General features: G+C 48.3%; 1 protein-coding gene across 6 annotated transcripts in view; it reads left to right on the forward strand.

Moving 5' to 3' along the window:
• Positions 1 to 467: 467 nt before the first annotated feature.
• The window catches only part of SH3BP5 (SH3 domain binding protein 5), a gene marked incomplete at both ends in the record, with an annotated part of 82,618 nt that continues 64,155 nt past the window's right edge, over positions 468 to 18,930 (forward strand). For 5 of the 6 annotated variants that reach the window (XM_079705130.1, XM_079705131.1, XM_079705133.1 and 2 more), the window contains 2 exons: positions 468 to 602; positions 2,334 to 2,396. In XM_079705130.1, coding sequence (XP_079561256.1) covers positions 468 to 602; positions 2,334 to 2,396 — 198 coding nt within the window. Of the gene's footprint in view, positions 603 to 2,333; positions 2,424 to 18,930 lie in introns of all 6 variants that reach the window. The other variant, XM_079705129.1, reaches the window with a different exon arrangement.

Raw genomic sequence — 18,930 nt, forward strand, 5'->3', positions numbered from 1 at the left:
GCTTCTAAAGATGCCTTCAGATGGTGGGAATACCCCAAACTTTCCTTGCATGCAGTCAATTGCCTTAGCAGAGGAGGGAGGGAGAGAAAAGCACCCTGACACCAGGCGGCCGACGTTGGGTAAATTGTGATCTAGTCGGGCTGCTATGGTAAAAGGGGGTGAGGGCTCCCCCATTTCACCACCCTCACGCGTTCCGGGAGTGAGGTTTTGTGACGGAGCCCCAGCTATCCCGGCCGGCCGGCCAGGTCTAGAGTCGGGGCCGCGCAGAGCCGGCGGGCTGGGGGCGGAGCGGGCGGCGCTGCGCTGACGGCCACGGCGGCGAGGGGGCGACCGCGCCCACTTCCTCCTGAGCTGGGCCCGGGAACCCGCGGCGGCGAGCGGCGCCTTCTGAGCGCGCCGGGCGGTGGCCAGACGGCTTCGGCCCAGTCTGCGGCCGCCACCCCCGCGCTCCCAAGTCCGCCGCCCGCATGGACGCGGCGCCGAAGCGGAGCCGTCCGGAGGAGCCGGCCGAGCTGCCGCCGCCAGCCCGGGACTCGGAGGAAGAGGAGGAGGGGATGGAGCCGGGGCTGGAGGAGGAGGAAGAGGTGGACCCCCGGATCCAGGTAGGGCGCGCGGGGGTGCACAAGGACCCCAGCATCTGCACTGAGTCCACCTCGCAGCCGCCTCCCCCAACCCCCCACCGGTGCTTGAGCCCGGGGGAGGTGGCAGCGTAAGTCCGGGGCTGGAGGAGAGGGTCTGAGAACCCGGTTTCCCCCGGTTCCTGGGAGGCTGCGGTGCCCGCGTGGATGCAGCCTGACTCTATCGCCGGGATTCCCCGGCAGGATCCGGGGGTCGCAGCAGCGTGCCCAGCGCTGCGGGCGGTTGCGCAACAAAGAGGAAAGGGGGCGGGGGCGCCACGCCGGCGTCTGGGTACCCGGCCGGGCTCGCGGCGCCGCGGGCTTTGCACAACCTCCGGGCTCCGGGAGCCGGGCCGGCCGCTTAGGCGCGGGCTCCCGGGGCGGTGGGCGTCGTCGGCCCCTGCAGGTGGGCGGCCACCCGTGCCTGGGGGTCGGAGCCTCCTGCTGGCAGAGGTGCCCGGCCTGAGCCATCTCCCTTCTCCTCTGATTCATTGTTAGCAAACCGAAGGGCTTATTGTCACCACTGGCTCAGCTCTCCGCTTGGCCTCAAACGGTTTAAAACCCAGCTTTCCCTCCATATGAGGTCGGGTGTGAACAGAAATCTGGGACAAGCGGTGCGCATAGCTGACGCGCGAGAAGGCAAGAGGGTTGGCCCGGTTCCTGTGCCTCCATTTCTCTGGGAGATGATTAAAAACGATTTCCAAGCCGAGATCTCGGAGTGACAGCTTAACCTCTTCACCCTCCAAGCAAAAAGCACAGCACATCGCTTTCGAAGACCCGTTTTTCTACCCTTTCCATAAAGCTGTTTTTTATTTTTATTTATTTTTTTATTTTTTATTTTAAATATTGCTTTTCAGCATGTGCTTCGGTTTCTGGAGACTTAACTGGTTTTTCAGCTCGCAGATCAATTAAAAGCTCATTTAACTCAGCTGTTGCATTTAAATGAATTGTTATGGCAGGCTAGCAAGATAAAAATCAGGTGGAAAAATCTTTGCATTAGGAATTCTATTAAAATCAGTTCGGGCTACTCAATTTTGTTTTCTTGGTAGGGGAATTCTGTTCACAAGGTCCTTTGTTTGCTGAGTAAAATGAGTTAACTTCACGCTGGGCACTTTTTTTTACAAAATGTCAGTGTGTAAATGTTTATTTAAAGGATCAGGATTAAAGCTAGTTTTAGTTGTTTGTTTTGTAAAACAGCTAGGTAGGTTGAATAACTGGCAGTTTGAAAAGACTTTTCATTCCTACAGAAAAATACTCAACCATGGATGAGATAATGCCAGAATTGTACCCTTGATTTAAATTATTTCATTGGGTTTATACTTCAGGCTTGGCTTTGTTTTCTTTTATTATCTTTTCTGCAAAATCCTTGCTCTAAAGCAGAAAGCATTGTTTTGATTCAGCCTCTAAACCATTTGTAACAGGTGGGTTTACCTGAAGGCACATACCTGGAATAGATAATTGACCTTCTAAGAGAAGACAAATTCCTAGGACCTTAAAGTCATTTTCAAGAAGACCACCATCAAGAAAAAGGTTTCAGAAATGCTGACATTCATTTGTTCTTCCAGCCAAGGCTCAACTGTTTTCCTTAAGAATTACCACTGACTCGTTCCTCTTCCTACAAATTGTGCCAGAGTAATTTGCAGGTACTGGGGTTGAGTCATACTGGCAACAAAAGACAAATCCCTGAATCTTTTCTCTGTCCCTTTTCTTCATCAGGGAGAACTGGAGAAGTTAAATCAATCCACGGATGATATAAACAGACGGGAGACTGAACTTGAGGTACGGAAAGCTGGGTCTCTTTTCTCAGTGAAGTGGCGTCTGCCCCGCTGACCCCAGGCTGGTTCATTTTGTTTTAATAGCTGGAGGGTGGTTGCTGGCATTCCGTCCTCGAAGTTGAGCAACAGCCTGCTGCCTGACAGAATAAATTACACCACTGAGGCCAGCTTGTGGGTGGAACACGTGTGGATCCAGTTTCACGTGATTTTCATCATGGAAGCTCCGAGGGGCCCAAACCGGGGGCATTACACACGCTTAAGCCCTAAAGTTAATGTGTCTGTGGAAAAGTTAAAAGGACTGAGGGGAAAAGTAGCTGTGCTCTTTAATGGACAAGAATGAATGAGCTCACAAAATCTTTTAAATATTTTAGGGCAGCTCCTTACACTGGTACTTGGAAATATTGTGTGTTTCCTCAGAAAGACTTAGACTTGTTTGACTTTCTGGCCCTAATCATTCACCCCCCTTCCACTCCCGTGCTTTTTTTTCTTTATTGTCTGCTTGTGCGTAGAATATAATGATCTTAATGGTACCGAAAAGCTGTTTAGACTGGAAAGGGCTTTCCTGCTGGGAAGAATCTTGGGAGCCGAGAACTTGATTTGAATTTCATGAGCATCTTCCAACCTGAGTGTAAACAGATTAGCATTCTTCACAGCTCCCACTTAGTCCGCATCCCTTTTCAGCACTGGTTGGTTTTACCATCCATCAAATTTGAACAACCCCTGCTTTTGTCTGAGGGCTGTGGGAGGACCCGTTTCTGTAGCAGGAGGAATGGCAGGGAAGGTCAGCGGAAGGGGCAGGACACCGCTGGTCCCTAGAGTGAGGGGGTGGGAGATAGGAATGTAATCTTACCAGCAACACCCTGGCAACCTTGATTTCTGCCTGCTTGTCGAGGCCCTGGAGGTACTGTGGCCCAGAGGGTTAAAGCTAGTTTCCTGAGCTGTGTGTGAAGCGTTCTTGCTCTGTTCTGATTACAGGTGTCTGTGAACACACTTCTCCCCCAGGTGAAGTACAATCTGTGTGTTTAAATTTTTTCACTTACGATGAATCAAGTCTCTTCGTTGGGCAATTGAAATCTCTCAGAATCTCGCATTTGTAATACATTCAACAACAAAACCCCTACCATTTCTGTCAGGATTTGGCATTTCCAAAGTGCTTTTTACAAGCTTTATCTCCTTCCTGCCTGTCACAGCAGGCCAGAGCTGTGCTGTCCGGGATGGCAGCCTTTTGCCACATGTGGCAATTTGAATTTAAACTTAAATTAATTACAATTAAATAAGATTAAATTTCACTTCCTCAGTCACAGTAGCCACGTTTCGAGGGCCCAGTAGGCACTGTAATGGACAGATCAGAAAAGACTCCCATCATCATAGAAAGTTCTACTGGACGGCGTGGGCCTGGCAGGTAGGGACCGGCAGGGACCACCTCTTCTCCAGGGGAGGACACGGAAGCACAGCGTCCTCACAGTTCAGCGACATGGCAGAGCCTGGTCATTTTCCAGGTCCCCTCCAGCTCTTGTATTCTATCCCAAATATGATCAAACAACTTAGAAATCGTTTTTTTTTTTTGCAAAGTACTGGTTTATTCATTCAACACATATCTGTAGACCTGCTCAATACTGGCCCCTGTTCTGGTGGTGCTCCCCTTCTGAGGGCACAATTGTTTCATCTCTTAACTCTTTTCAGCCTTGATTTCTGAGCCCTCTTTCGGAACACACTTAGGTCTTTGTGTGTCACAGGAAGCCGCGGGACAGGTGTTTCCTGCCTGCCTCTGGAGAGTATTAGCCAGTAGCCGAGAGAGGTGGTCAGGGCTGGCCTGTGTCACTGGCTGCCCTTTCTATGGCATTATTATAACCCAGGTGGACTCAGACAAGTATAGTACCAAGCTCTGTACGTCATGAAAACTTCCTAGCAGCCACGCTCAAAAGCAACAGGAAACAGGTGAAGTTAATCTTAATCTAGTTCCTTTAACCCAGAATGTCCAAGATACAATAATTTCAATATGGAATCAATACAATCATGAATGAGATGTTTTACGTATATTTTTGTACCAAGTCTTGGAAATCTTGTGCATCTGTTATACCTAGAGCACATCTCACTTTGGACCAGCCACGTTTCAAGTGCACAGGAGGTGCACGTGGCCCTGGGCCACAGTGGGCGTCTAATCGGTGGGGTTTCAGCCTCTGTGCAGGCTCTTTGGATGCTTGTCATGATCCCAGAACTCGCCAGGGACCTTGTGGCTGTGTGTGTGGTGGGCTGTGTCCCTTCAGACGGGCACTGGCCACCCACCTTGTGTTAGGCACTGTGGCCCCTGCAGATACAGGTAGATATGGGTACAAGTTAGAGGCTTTGCCTCCGGGAGTTGACGTTTCAGGTGGGGGTGAGGCGTGGAGGGTTGGCTAGTACTTACTGATTGTGATGAGTCCAGTAGAAGAGTGATGTGACAGAGGAGTCTCCAGAAGACACCTGAGCAGAAGCCTGCCGAGCAAGGGAGCCCGTGTGTGGAGTGGCAGATGGAGAGAGCAGTGGGGATGATGGCGGGGGGCGGGGAGGGGATGCCAGAGGACGTGGGGCAGGAAGCAGCCACCTTAGTATATGGTCAGTTGTCCTTATTCGCGGTAGTTTTCACTAAGGTCGCCGTGAGCCTTGAATTAGTGAATACTGAGCCGTGGCTCCCAAGGGAGATGTTGTGACCAGCGGCTTTTGGGACCTTAAACCTCATTAGGCTCCTGTGAGCCTCTGGTCCCAACACCTTCATCCACTGATCAGTACATAACCGTGTGTTATGTGTGTTTCTGTTTAAAGACACCTTACTTAATGCGTATTGTTGGTTGAACTTGGCCATCAGCACCATGGCTCAGCCTGATCGAAGCTCATTTAACACGTGTTTTCTCCATAATGCTCACCACAGCTTTCCTGGGCTTAGGACACTAGCCAACACTTCAGCACTAGGCTTGGGGGCTGTTTTAAACAGCCAAATCACCAACACAAAGCACAAAAGTGCAGAAAGCGTGGCACTAAATGGACTGTGTAAAGGATGTTTGTTTACAGCATGAGAGCTGGACCAGGGTGGCGGGCATCTGTTCATCCTCCCTGGAAGCAGGCACGTCAGGCTACTGGAGTTTCTTGCCACTCTGTGCAGGTCCACAGATGACTGTAGAGCAGCACGGTATTGATTTTGGAATCAGTTTTAGTGAGTAAGCAGATTCACAAATTTGGGATCCACAAATAATGAGGACTGACTGTATACTATTCGCAGCCACTAGGGGAGGGTCTTTTGCTGTCTGCATTTCCTTTCCTTTGCTTTTTGATTATGGTCTGCAGGGCCCAACACCCCTCCTGACTTTGAGTGATTAAAGCAGATTGGCGACCCCAATGTTCATAGCACTATTTACAATATCCAAGATATGGAAGCAACCTAAGTGTTCATTGACAGATGAATGGATAAAGAAGATGTGGTACATATATACAGTGGAATATTACTCAGCCATAAAAAATGAAATAATGCCATTTACAGCAACACGGATAGACTTGGACGACATTATGCTAAGTGAAATAAGGCAGACAAACACTGTATGATAGTGCTTATATGTGGAATCTAAAAAATACAACCAACTAGTGAATATAACATAAAAGAAACGACTCACAGATATAGAAACAAACTAGTGGTTACCAGTACAAAGTATTGGGTGTAAGAGAGGCTCAAGGATGTATTGTACAACACGGAGAAAATAACCAATATTTGGTAATAACTGTAAATGGAAAGTAACCTTTCCAAATTGTATAAAAAAATTGAAAAAAACAACGAATTGGTGACCAGTTTGTGGCGCAGTTGCCTCTGGGCAGCCGCAGCTGAGGTGTCAGCTGGGATTCGCCCTTGGATCCCATTCCGAGTCTCGGCAGTTTAAATGGGAGATGACCAAAGGTGTCTGATGGCTGGCCTGTTGTCAGGCAGACAGCTGCCCCTTCCCATGACCACGGTTTGCCTCTGACCTTGTCTGGACGGCATGGTATCCCCTTGGCACTCTGATTTGTGTTGAGAGAGCCAGCCTTTTCAAGCTGTTGAAGGGAGTAACCTTTTAACCAGAGAGGCTCTTGGATATAAGCCTGATGTTTCAAGTCAAGAAAGCACATGTATTTTCCCACAGGCGCATTGGTTAGTCAGCTTTAATTATTAACTCATGGAGTTATTTCTTGAGCATCTACTATTTGCTTCCGTGAAAGCCCATCTGGAGGGAGCGAGCCTCGGGGCCTTGTGTGGGAAGGGTGTTCCGGCAGTGGGAACAGCCAGTGCTAAGGTGAGAGAGAGAGAGGCCTGGCCCGGCTCAGGACCAGCCAGGGGGGCCAATGCTCTGGGGGTGGGGAGAGCGATGGATGGAGAGAGATAAACAGGTCATTCAGTGCCCAGCAGCCCTGCCAGGTGGGGCAGTCCAGGTAAATGTGCTGATGCCCTTTTACAATGCGTACCCAATAGAGCGATCTCTTCTCAAACGTTTGTTAAAACAAGAGGCAGCACAGAGAATTTCTAAATCATTTTAATCAAGATTTGTAATAGTCCGTGCCAGTTATTTATTTTTTACTATGATGTGTAGTGTTTTTGTATTCCCCCTGCTCCCTCTGAAGGCGGGCTGTTCTAGGGTGTGAAATGGTCCAGGAGGAGGGGGAAGGACACAGCCAGGCCTAGCTGTCCACAGACAGCTTTCCTGGCTCTGAGTAATCACAAGCCGACTTTTCCAGCCTGTCCTTCCCTGGGGGGAGGGAAGGGAGGTTGATTGTAAATGGCCGTGCGCTTCCCCTCAGTGCTTGGGGGAGGGCTGTTTGAAAAGCATTTGATTCTGGACATCTGTGTTCCTCAGACTCGCATAAGGCCTGCACCCAGAATCTGCCTTTGCCCCTGCCAGAAACCAGCAAACATTTTCTCTTAAAAAAAAAAGAAAGAAAGAAAGAAATTAAAAAGAAGACTGTCCTGAGCTTGGAAACCCGGGGGAGGGGGTGGGGGAGGGGGTGAATTGGGAGCAGCCTGGACTCGCTTGTAATGAATTTTTCACACAAGTCAGGGGGAGAGAGAGATTCTTTTCTGAGAGGGCAGTGCCGTCACATCTTAGCACTTTCCCCTTGAAGACGTGTGTGTGTGTGTGTGTGTGTGTGTGTGTGTGTGTGTGTGTGTGTGTGTGTGTGTGTGTGTGTGTGTGTGTGTGTGTGTGTGTGTGTGTGTGTGTGTGTGTGTGTGTGTGTGTGTGTGTGTGTGTGTGTGTGTGTGTGTGTGTGTGTGTGTGTGTGTGTGTGTGTGTGTGTGTGTGTGTGTGTGTGTGTGTGTGTGTGTGTGTGTGTGTGTGTGTGTGTGTGTGTGTAGTGAGGCTGGGATCTCTTTTGTAGCCAGATCTAGTTTGAGGAAACAGTGGCCTGGAGGCGTTCATGGAACCGGCACTGAGGGCCCCCTGCCGGCTGAGTCCTGTGTGGGGTTCTCACCTCGCGGGGGTGGGGGGGCGGTGAGGGGGTCCTGGATTCAAGCCTTGGCCACAGAGCGAGGGACCCGGGCAGGGTCTTGGGAGCCGGGGGACGCTTTGCTGCAATAGGGGGCATCAGCCTGTGCAGTGCTAGGGGCGGGAGCATCGTTGATGGGACCCTTTGTTCATTGGCTGGTTGTAAAGATCAACACACTTGAGGTCTTTACTGGGCCTCCTGGGCCCCTGAGCTGGGGCTACTTCTGTCCCCACAGCTCTGACCTGAAGTTTGGCCATTGGAATAGTAGGCCTTAGGGCTTCCTGCTTGGGTGGTGGTCCCCACACTGCTGCTTGGATGTTGGGGGACAGTGACTTTTGACCCAGCAGTTGCACTTGTAAGAATTTATTCTAAGGGGTTAACTGGGCAAGGATGCAGGTCCAACAGTGCTCACTGCAGCATTGTTTAAAAATGTTGGAAAAATTGTGAGTCTGCGTGACTGTCAGTAGGGGGTTGAGGAAATAAATGAATACCAAGCCCAGGCGTTAGCTAAGAGAATCCAGGCTTTTGGATGATGACACAGCTTGTTATTAACCTAGAAAGGCATCTGAATGGAAAACAGGTTCCAAAAGCTTGGAGTCATGATTTAGACTCATGATGCTATTCTAAAATATATGTTTATATGCATAAAAATATCAGGAAAGGATTACATGCCAGTTATGTCTGGTGAGAGTTGAGTAAGACGTATTCTCTTTCTACTTTTCTATATTTTCTGAATTATTTGCACTGAATTGTATTACTTTAGAGTCAAGGGGGAAAAAACCCAAAGTCATGGGGAAGGGGTGGGTGGAGGGACGTCTTGGCATCAGGTGACGTGGTTAGAACCCGAGCTCTGCTGACTTCTGGGGGCACTTGCCCCTTTGGAGCCTGAGTCCCCTCGTCTGTGAACTGGCGTAGTTATTCTTCCTGGGTGGCCTGGGGGACAGGAGGAGACACTGTGTGAGGCAAGGCTTTGCTAGCTGCACAGCCTGGGTGAGGGAGAGGCTTCCTGCGTGCGGGGCTGGCAGCGAGCGCCGGGGACCGCCGGATGCAGAGAAAGTTCCATCGAGATGTGCATTGGAGCCAGGCCCACCGCAGCTCTGCCCTCTTCCCCTCAGGCCCTGCCATGACGTCTCTTTGTCAGAGACCGGCTCTGGGCAACGGGCCAGAGAGAGGGCTCGTAAGGCTAGGATTACAGCAGGGTGGACTCTGCAGTCTCTGGAGCAACAGGGCTTTGCTCTGTGGCTGGTTTGCAGGGTGTGGAAATCAGTTGTGTCCCTGCATGAGCCCTGCTGTGTTAGGCTGTCTTCTCCTGGGATTTGCCTGGCACATAATGGGCGCTCTGTAGATGTTTGAGTGGATGAATGTCTACAGGTTACTAACCCCTTAGTGGCTGTGTGACCTTGGGCAAGTTACCTAATGTCTCTGGGCCTCAGTTTCCTCATTCCACTGCTGGTGTGTAGTAAGCCACGAATAAACATCATTGCTGCTGTTACTGCAGCAGGGCAGGTGAGGGCCGCAGCATGGTGGGTACTTGCAGGAAGGACTTGTGTCCATCCTGGAATGTCTTTTCTGCTTGTTTTTGTCTGCTGTTCAATAATAATGATAGCTAATAATAATAACAATAATAATAATAAGTGCCTACCATGTACCAGACCCTGTTCTAAGCACTTTGCATAAAGTCACTGAATGCTCAGCACGACTTTCTGTGGTAGATACTATCATCCCCATTTTGCTGATAACAAAACTGAGGCCTGGAGTTCAAGTGTCTTGCTCTCTAGGAGTTGCCCAACTGCGCTGTTGACATTGTCTGTTGACGGTCTTTGTTGTGGGGGGGCTGTCTTGCCCACTGTAGGAGGGTTAGCAGCATCGACTCACTAAAGGCCAGTCAACCCCACCCCCACCCCCCAGTTGTGACAGATAAGCATGTCTCCAGACTTGCAAGTGTCCCAGGGGACGGGGGCAGAGTTGCCCCTGGTGGTGAACCAGTGCCCTAGAGCAGTGCCATCAAAGTGTGGTCTTTGCATCATGCGACCAAGCTGGAATTGCAGAGTCTTGGGCCCCACCCAGACCTGATGACTCAGAATCTCCCCAGGGGTGGGGGGGAGGCGGGGCGGGGGGGGGCGGCGGTGCCCAGGAGTCTGTCCTCACTGGCACTGGCAGCCTCACGCCTATCCATTAGGCTGTGTTCTGGTCGTTTGTGTATTTGGTTCCCCCAAGGGACTAGGCCCCTGGAGGGAGGGGCTTGGCCTCCCCATCTTTGTGCCCTAGTATCTCATGCGGTGCCTGCACACAGGGGTACGATGAATGTCGGAATGAATGGCTGGAGTTTGTGGTTAGAACCAAACACCTTGTGGACTCGTGGCTCTTGGCGTTGCCATACACAGTGTCCTGCAAAACCGGCAGGTCCCTTTTCCCTAGTGCCTGCTCTGGAAATGCACTGGTCCCTGGGCTTTCCTTAGGCAGGGCCAACCCTGGGCACAATGGCAACACTGCTAAAGCACAACCTGTGACCTCCTTCCCCTCCCCTAAGCCCTCACTCCCAGAGGTCTTAGCTCATGGAGGTATAAGATTCTGCCCTGCTTGGAGATGCCAGGGTTTGAAGAGTGTTTTGCATTAAAATAGGACGACATGTGTAGTTGTGGACCCATGGCCATGATCTATTTAGTGGAAAAAAAATCTAGTGGGGGAAAACATATAAAGCTATGTGTAGAGTATATGTAAAAGCATATATACATACAGTAAAAGAACATGTATATTTAACAGAAAAAATGTCTAGAACAGAGATATTCATAGTGTGGTCCACAGGCTATGATCTGCTTGTTACCAGTTAAGGTGAAGTACGTAGAGAAATTGAGAGTAAGACTTTAGAAATTCTTCTCTTTAGCAGTTTGACATTGCTGTGACATCCAAGTGGCTTTTCACTTTTCTAGTTTATTTTTGTTGTATTCTACAGAAGTGTTGATTCATGTTGGTTGGTGATGGAGTAGAGGGATGCATTACCACAGAGTCTGAGAAGTATGTACCCTCAGATGTTACTAGTGGGTAGTGCTGGTCGCTAAGAATGCTGGTGAGTTTAATTTTTCATTTCTTGATGTTTTCTGAATTATTTGCAATGACCATATTTTATCATTTTCATAGGCAGGGCATGAGGGTGGAGAACAAAGCACTATTATAAAAAGATGTCTTTATGAGTCAAAGAGATGAATGTCTTTGGAAGGAATTTTAGGAACGATGAAGGCTGCTGGGAAAAAACTTTCAGATTGGTAGTCCCTGCCCTAATTGTAGATAAACGCAGATGTTGGTGGGTTTGCTTGGTGAATTACTGTATTGTTAAACTCTCATATGGTAATTCACAGAGCCATGAAAAGTGCCTTAAAGGCATTTTAGAATTGTCTGCAGCCAAGAGACCCTCATTTATGAAAATACAAAACAATCACCAAGATAGAACAGTGGAAAACATTCCAAATATTAAGAATATTTAGATATTCAAACTTAGTTACTATATGGATTTGAGTAGTAGCATCCTTTCTACATGGATAAAGACTTGTGGGCACATATAAGTGGGCGTCATTCACTGTAGTCACTTAGGCAAAAATGATATTAGTGTGGGCTGTTGGCTAGAATATAGAAATAACTGTCAATATTGAAATGGAGTCTACTGCTTTAAAAAAATCAGATGTGTCTTTCTTTTAAAGACCAGTGAGATAGTATGTAAACTTTCCTGGCCCCTTAGCTGGCACCATTGTGGGAACACAGGCCATTGCTGTTGTAGTACAGTGACATGACTGTGTCCCCACGTTTATCCGGGATACCTTCCCTCTGACTCCAGGGTGTCTAAGGGTGTCCCAGCCTCAAAAGAAGACAGGCTCTGAGGGTTGGCGGATCCATTGTTGTCCCCACGGTTGATAGAATCTTCAGATACCCCTGTTGGCAGAGAGCTGTGGTCCCTGTGGGCTGCAGCCTTTTAATATTGAGCTGTTATTTTTCCTTCTGAGCGTTTATGGTAGGAACTTTGAACATAGCGGTGTATTTGTGTGTGTGTCGGCTGGATGAATTAAACATCTATTGAACCTCATCCTTTGGCAGCATCCCGGGTATCTTCGCCCAGCCCTCCTTTCCGAGAGTTACTTAATCTGCCTGTCGCCACATAGATGCTTCTAACAGTAGAGACTGTATCCCTTTTATGCAACACATCTTAACCAAGAGTCTGACGATAATTTGCAAATTTGCAAAAGCACTCTTAGAGAGTTCAGAGAATCAGCCTCTTTCATTTCCTTAAAGGAAGATGGAAAACAATTTCATTCTATTTTTGCCTGACTTCTTTCCTTTGCTGTGTTTTGCTGGAATATCCAAGAGATATTAATGTTTGCTCTGACAGAAAGAAACTTCCAGCAGGGAGACAATGACAGGAACATCCGCTGTTTATTCTCACTGCAGCCAAACCCACTTAATGTAAACGCGTACTCTGTGGCATCAGACTCACCCGAAGCATGATGAACGGGGTTTGGGTATGTTCGTCCACCTGACCCTTTTGTTGCCAACACGCAAAAGGCTTCAGCTTCATTCTGATAAGATATGAAACCTGCAGATTTAATGTTCTCTTCCCTGGTTTTTGGCTTTTTTAAAAAAATTTATTTTTGGCTGCGTTGGGTCTTCATTGCTGCGCGCAGCCTTTCTCTACTTGCGGCGAGCAGGGGCTACTCTTTGTTGCATTGCACAGGATTCTCATTGTGGTGGCTTCTCTTGTTGCAGAGCATGGGCTCTAGGTGTGCAGGCTTCAGTAGTTGCAGCACAGGGCTCAGTAGTTGCAGCACAGGGCTCAGTAGTTGCAGCACGCAGGCTCAGTAGTTGCAGCACACAGGCCCTAGAGTGCATGGGCTTCAGTAGTTGTGGCACGCGGGCTCAGTAGTTGTGGCTTGCGGACTCTAGAGCGGAGGTTCTGTAGTTGTGGCGCATGGGCTTAGTTGCTCCGCGGCATGTGGGATCTTCCCAGACCAGGGATTGAACCTGTGTCCCCTGCATTGGCAGGCGGATTCTTAACCACTGTGCCACCAGGGGAGTCCCAGCTTTTTGGAAGAAGAGATGAAACGAAGATGTCCTTCCTTGTGTTTCTGGTTGCTATTTCTACCTAATGAATTACCCCCCAAACTACTTTACCCCAAATCAAATGCTTTATTTTGCTCATGATTTGTTGGGTCGGGAATTTGGAGAGGGCTCTGCAGGGTGGTTCTCGCTGGAGGAGTCCCGAGCAGTTGCAGGCAGATTTTGGTGGGGGTGGGTTAGGGTGCTCATCCGAATGCCCCACAGGACTGGATGTCCGAGGAGGCCCACTCCTGTGTTTGGCCATGGATACTGGCTCTTGGCTGGGGGCTCAGCTGGTCAGTGGTCAGTGTTTACATCCAACTGTCCCAGCACGGCGGTCCCAGTTACTCTGACCTCCTCATGGTGCCCGGCTCCCTGCAGTGGGCATCCCAAGATGACCAGGTGGGAGCATCCCAGCTTTGGAAGTCCCATAGCAGCACTTCTGTGGTATTCTGCTGGTCCAAGCAGCCATGAGCCTGCCCAGGTTCAAGAGGAGATGGCCCAGATGCCATCTCTTGATGGGAGCAGTCATAAAGCATTTCCAGCCCTGTTTTAGAATGGCCACACTCCTGGTGGTGATACAGAGACAGTGACTCGTTCTGAGGCCCGCAGGATGTCCGTTTGCTTCGTGAACAGCCACATTTCACAGTGCCTTGCCGAATTGCTTTAATAGTTAACCAGCCAGCAGAGCAAGGACTTTGATTTGTACTGTCAATAACCCTTAAACTAGCCAGTGACAATTAAAGCAAGAGGGAGCAGTTTTGAGCAAGGACTTTGATTCGTACTGTCAGTAAACCTTAAACTAGCCAGCAACAATTAAAGCAAGAGGGAGCAGTTTTGAGCAGTGCTATGGGTCTTGTGATAGGGAATTCTTTGCTTTGCCTGTTTCTTAAAAATGTTGTCTGAGAGAATATTATGCCGTGGCTTCAATGCCTATTACAGAAAATTAGTGGAGCCTAGAGTCCCCAAAGTACAGTAGCTAAAGTACACAAACACTTTATAAATTCAGGGGGAAGGTTCTTAAGCTCCTTGGATAGCTCTTGAGCGCTGCTTTCTTTCCCTGCCACGGGTTTTGCTAGCGTCCCCACTGCAGAAATAGGATCCTGGTATTGCATGCATTTGCTGGAAATTGGATCCACTCCCCAAGTTGGAACTTGTTCAAGCAAATCATACTTTGATGCTGTGAACCTTGGGATCAAAAAAGCATAGGAAAACTTGGTTTGGAGCTAATAGAGGAAAAGCATGGGCTTTGGAGTTCAGGAGAGCTAGGTTTGAATTCTCCCCCTGCCTCTTCATAAGCTGTGCAGTCTTGGCAAGGTTTTTAGCTTTTCTGGGTTTTTCATTTCCTGCTGTCTAAAGTGGGAAGAGCAATACCTATCTTGCAGGGTTGTTAAGGATTAAATAAGGTCATGGCTGTAAAGTGCCTGGCACAGTACCTAGCATATAAAACGTTCAGCTAGCTTTGGTCCTTCCCTTTCTAACCATTGCTATTTATTGAATAACAACACCTGCGTAAAAGTCACAATTATTTATCAAAAGCATTGTGCTAAGTGGTTTGTATAGTTTATCCTGTTAGTTCTTAAAACTAACACAGTGTCTTGAGGACATTGATGAGACATGGAGATTGAACCAGTTCTCACGGGTCACATGGCCAATGGGATGAGGACCCAAGATTTGAATCCAGGAGTCTGAGGCTGGAGCCCATGCCCTGAAGTAGTTTTTAATATGTGTGTTTGTGGGTGTGGAGGCTCTATCTTCTGAGGTCCTCACCGAGGCTGGTGAGATGAAAGAATGCTGATCTAGAACTTAGGGGACCAAGTTTTCAGTCTTTGCCCTGACACTCGCCAAATACACATCCTTGGGAGAGGCTTCAGTTTCCTCCTTTGTGAAATGGCAGCCTCTCAGCTAAATGATGGGCAGTGGCTTTTCCAGCCCTGATATTGAATGACCGAGATTTTAAAAAAAAATTTATTTTATTGAAGTATGGTTGATTTACAATGTTGTGTTAATTTCTGCTGTATAGCAAAGTGATTCAGTTATACATATATATGCATTCTTTTTCATATTCTTTTCCATTATGGTTTATCACAGGATATTGAATATAGTTCTCTGTGCTGTACAGTAGGACCTTGTTGTTTATCCATTCTCTATATAATAGTTTGCATCTGCTAATCCTACACTCCCAATCCATCCCTCCCCCATCCCCCCTTGGCAACCACAAGTCTGTTCTCTATGTTTGTGAGTCCTCACAAACTTTTGTAGATAAGTTCATTTGTGTCATATTTTAGATTCCACATATAAGTGTTACCATATGGTATTTGTCTTTCTCTGTCTGACTTTCTTCACTTAGTATGATAATCTCTAGGTCCATCCATGTTGCTATAAATGGCATTATTTCATTCTTCTTTATGGCTGAGTAGTATTACACTGTATATATGTACCATGTCATCTTTATCCATTCATCTGTCGATGGACATTTAGGTTGTTTCCATGTCTTGGCTATTGTGAATAGTGCTGCTATGAACATTGGGGTGCATGTACCTTTTTGAATTACGGTTTTGTCCAGCTATATGCCCAGGAGTGGGATTGTTGGATCATATGGCAGCTGTATTTTCAGTTTAAAAAAATTATTTATTTACTTGGCTACGCTGGGTCTTAGTTGCGACATGTGGGATCTTTGTTGCTGCGTGCAGGATCTTCATTGTGGCATGCGGAATCTTTAGTTGCGGCACGCGGGATCTTTTTTAGTTGCGGCATGCAGGATGTTTAGTTGCGGCATGCGGGATCTTTAGTTGCAGCATGTGGGATCTTTAGTTGTGGCATGCGGGATCTAGTTCCCTGACCAGGGATCGAACCCGGGCCCCTTGCATTGGGAGCGCAGAGTCTTAACCATTGGACTACCAGCGAAGTCCCTATTTTCAGTTTTTTGAAGAACCTTCATACTGTTTTCCATAGTGACTGCACCAGTTTACTGGAATGATTGAGAGTTTGATTTGAATCTAGCCACATGCTGAATGAGCTGAGTCCCCCTCAGTCTTGATGATGGGGAAATACAAAACATTGGTCAATCTGTGCTGCAGCCAACTTAAAGTTTGATCTTTATTGAAGCAATACTTGCACATAGTTGAAGAAAAGCCCCTGAGAAAATGAAAGTCCTCTGCCTCATTCCTTCCCACCCCCAGTTCTGCTAGAAGCAGCCACTTTTCCTGTTTTTAGCCACGTCTGTGTTCTTCCGTGTCTCTTAAACCAATGGCAGTGGATTTTTACTTTGTTTCCTTTGCATCCTTTGTCCTACGTTCTTTCCGTTCTGTTTGGTGAGCTGCAGTCAGAAGGAAGGTCCTCCAAGAGGAGCAAGGCAGCAGCTTGCCTGGAGTGCTGGGAGGGGGGTGCGTGCTTTCCACAGAGGCCTCACTGCCTGGTCCCTCGAGCTTCCCTAGGCCGGGCCGTGAACTCACCATTGCCCTATGCTGACACTCATGTTAATTATAAAACAGACCTTGTATTGCATAGCTGCTTGATGGGTGGCTGAAACATCACCCCTGATAAATGTTCTCATTAATTGTATGATCCGTCTAAAATCTAATACATGCACTTTTTTTTTAATAGGAAGGCCTATTTTATTTTATTTATTTATTTTGGCTGCATTGGGTCTTTGCTGCTGCGTGCAGGCTTTCTCTAGTTGCGGCAGGCAAGGGCTACTCTTTGTCGCAGTGTGCAGGCTTCTCATTGCAGTGGCTTCTCTTGTTGCAGAGCACGGGCTCTAGGCCCACAGGCTTCAGTAGTTGAAGCACGTGGGTTCAGTATTTGCGACATACAGGCCCTGGAACGCACCGGCTTCAGTAGTTGCGGTGCGTGGGCTCAGTAGTTGCGGTTCTAGGGTACGCGGGCTTCAGTAGTTGTGGCGCATGGGCTTAGTTGCTCCACAGCCTGTGGGATCTTCCCGGACCAGGGATCGAACCCATATCCCCTGCAGGCGGATTCTTAACCACTGGGCCACCAGGGAAGTTCCCCTAATATTTGCAAATGTTTGAAAAAAAGTGAGTCTTAAAATTGAGGAAATATGTTAAGCCTTTCGGTGCAGACAGGGAGATAGTTCACTTGTGGTTGAACTCCATAAAATGCCTGAGTTTCAGCAATTCTGCCTCCTCTCACACAAAGAATCTTGTGGGTTTAAAAACATGTGTTTGGCTCTGAATGAAAAAAGCAGCGGGTCCTGTCAGCCGTCTCAGCTCTGCTGTGTATGTGTGTGTCACTGTGTGTGTGAGAGAGTGTGTCTGTGTGTGCATGAGTGTGCCTGTGTCTTTCTGTGTATGTGTGTCTGAGTGTGTGTGTGTGTGTGTGTGTGTGTGTGTGTGTGTGTGTGTGTAGGGTGGTTATGTAACTTCTGTCCCTCCTCCTGGGCCTCATACAATTGACCCTTGTGCCCGAAGACTAAAGGGCTGTTGGGTTTTCTCCTTTGCGGTGCTTTGGACCTTAGACTATTTAAACGTATTTTTTGTAATTGGTTAGATTCCATCCTGGTGGCTCCTGCCTCTGTAACATCAACAGAAAAGGTGAATTGAAAGTGAGTCTTTCCCAGTGACAGACATTCTACCCAATAACTAGTTCATATTATTGAAAACTATCAAGACCATGAAAAACTGAAGAATGCTTCCAGATTAGGGAGACTAGAGAGAGATTGACAGTAGATGCCGTTTGAGTCCTGGACTGGATCCTGGACCAGGAAAAATATCTTTTTCCCTTTGCTGTAAAAGACGTTGGTGGGACAGTTGATGCAATTTGAACAAAGTCATAGACTGGATTAATGGCATCGTATCAGTGTTAATTTTCTGATTGTGATCGTCATACTCTGGTTCTGTGAGAGAATGTCCTCATCTTTAGGAAATACACAGTGAAGTATTTCAGGGTAAAGGGACATCAAGTCTGCATCTTACCCTCATTTTTTCCAAGTCTGAAATTATTTTAAATTTAAAAAGTTGAAAAAAGAGCTTTTTCCTTATTCCCAGACCTACCGACTGCCTTAACTCGGCCTCCAAATGGCTGTGGAATCTTGATGCTGCACGAAACTGGGTGGTCCAGTGCGGGGACAGCTGTGGGGGCTGCTTGTGCTCTGGGAGACCGGAGTGGGTCTGCACCTGCTTGTTTGGAAACATCCCTCTAGTCAGATCAGAACTCTAGAGCACAGCCTTTCTGCCTGGGAGTAACTTGGTTCCACTTAGGCCTAAAAAAGCTCTCAGACCCTTGATAACCTCGGAAGAGGCCAACTGGCCCCAGGAAACCATGCTGACCAACCATCTTTTCTTACTTTCCTTTTCTCCTCTCTCAGTGGAAGGAAGCTCTTGGTGGCCCAGAACCAGGACAGATGGTGTGGTGCTGTGGAAAGAGGAAGCAGGGCTGACCTTGTCACCAAGGCTGCCGAGCTGCACAGGGCCTGCCCCTGGGTCTGGATCTGGGGTGGAATCCCCTACACTTTCTTCCAAACCACTCAAACGGCTTAAATAAAAGGCAGGAGTTTCCTTCATGAACCCCAAGGGTGGGGACGACGTTGTAGAGCCTTGAGCAGGGACACCAAGAATCCCAACATCGTTATTCACAGTCCTCACTCTCAAAGGTGACTTTGCCAAAGGTTGGTAAATGATGGGGCTGTGTAATTGCAGAATTCGGGTCGCCTCTGCTGCCTCCTCTTCTCTCGTTTGCTTTCTCTTCCCTCTCGGTCAACTCTCTCTGTGCCCCCATCTCTCCCCCCTCTGGCTTCCTCCGTTTTGTCCCCTGGGAGAGGGTCTTGTGTCAGAAGCACAGCAGCAGGGCTCTGCTTACGCATGAGGCACAGTCCCCACAGAAGGTGGGCTTGGCAGACGCCTCAAGAAGCCTCTGCCTCTGAAGTTGGGGGTTTGAGGTGGGAAAGAAAGGGGGAGTGGAGGGAGGGAGCTAGGCAGAGGTCCCCGGTAGTGATTCTGCTGCTTCCAACTCGGAGG

The sequence above is a fragment of the Hyperoodon ampullatus genome (genome assembly GCF_949752795.1).
Source record: "Hyperoodon ampullatus genome assembly, chromosome: 5".
In the NCBI taxonomy this organism is placed as follows: domain Eukaryota; kingdom Metazoa; phylum Chordata; class Mammalia; order Artiodactyla; family Ziphiidae; genus Hyperoodon; species Hyperoodon ampullatus.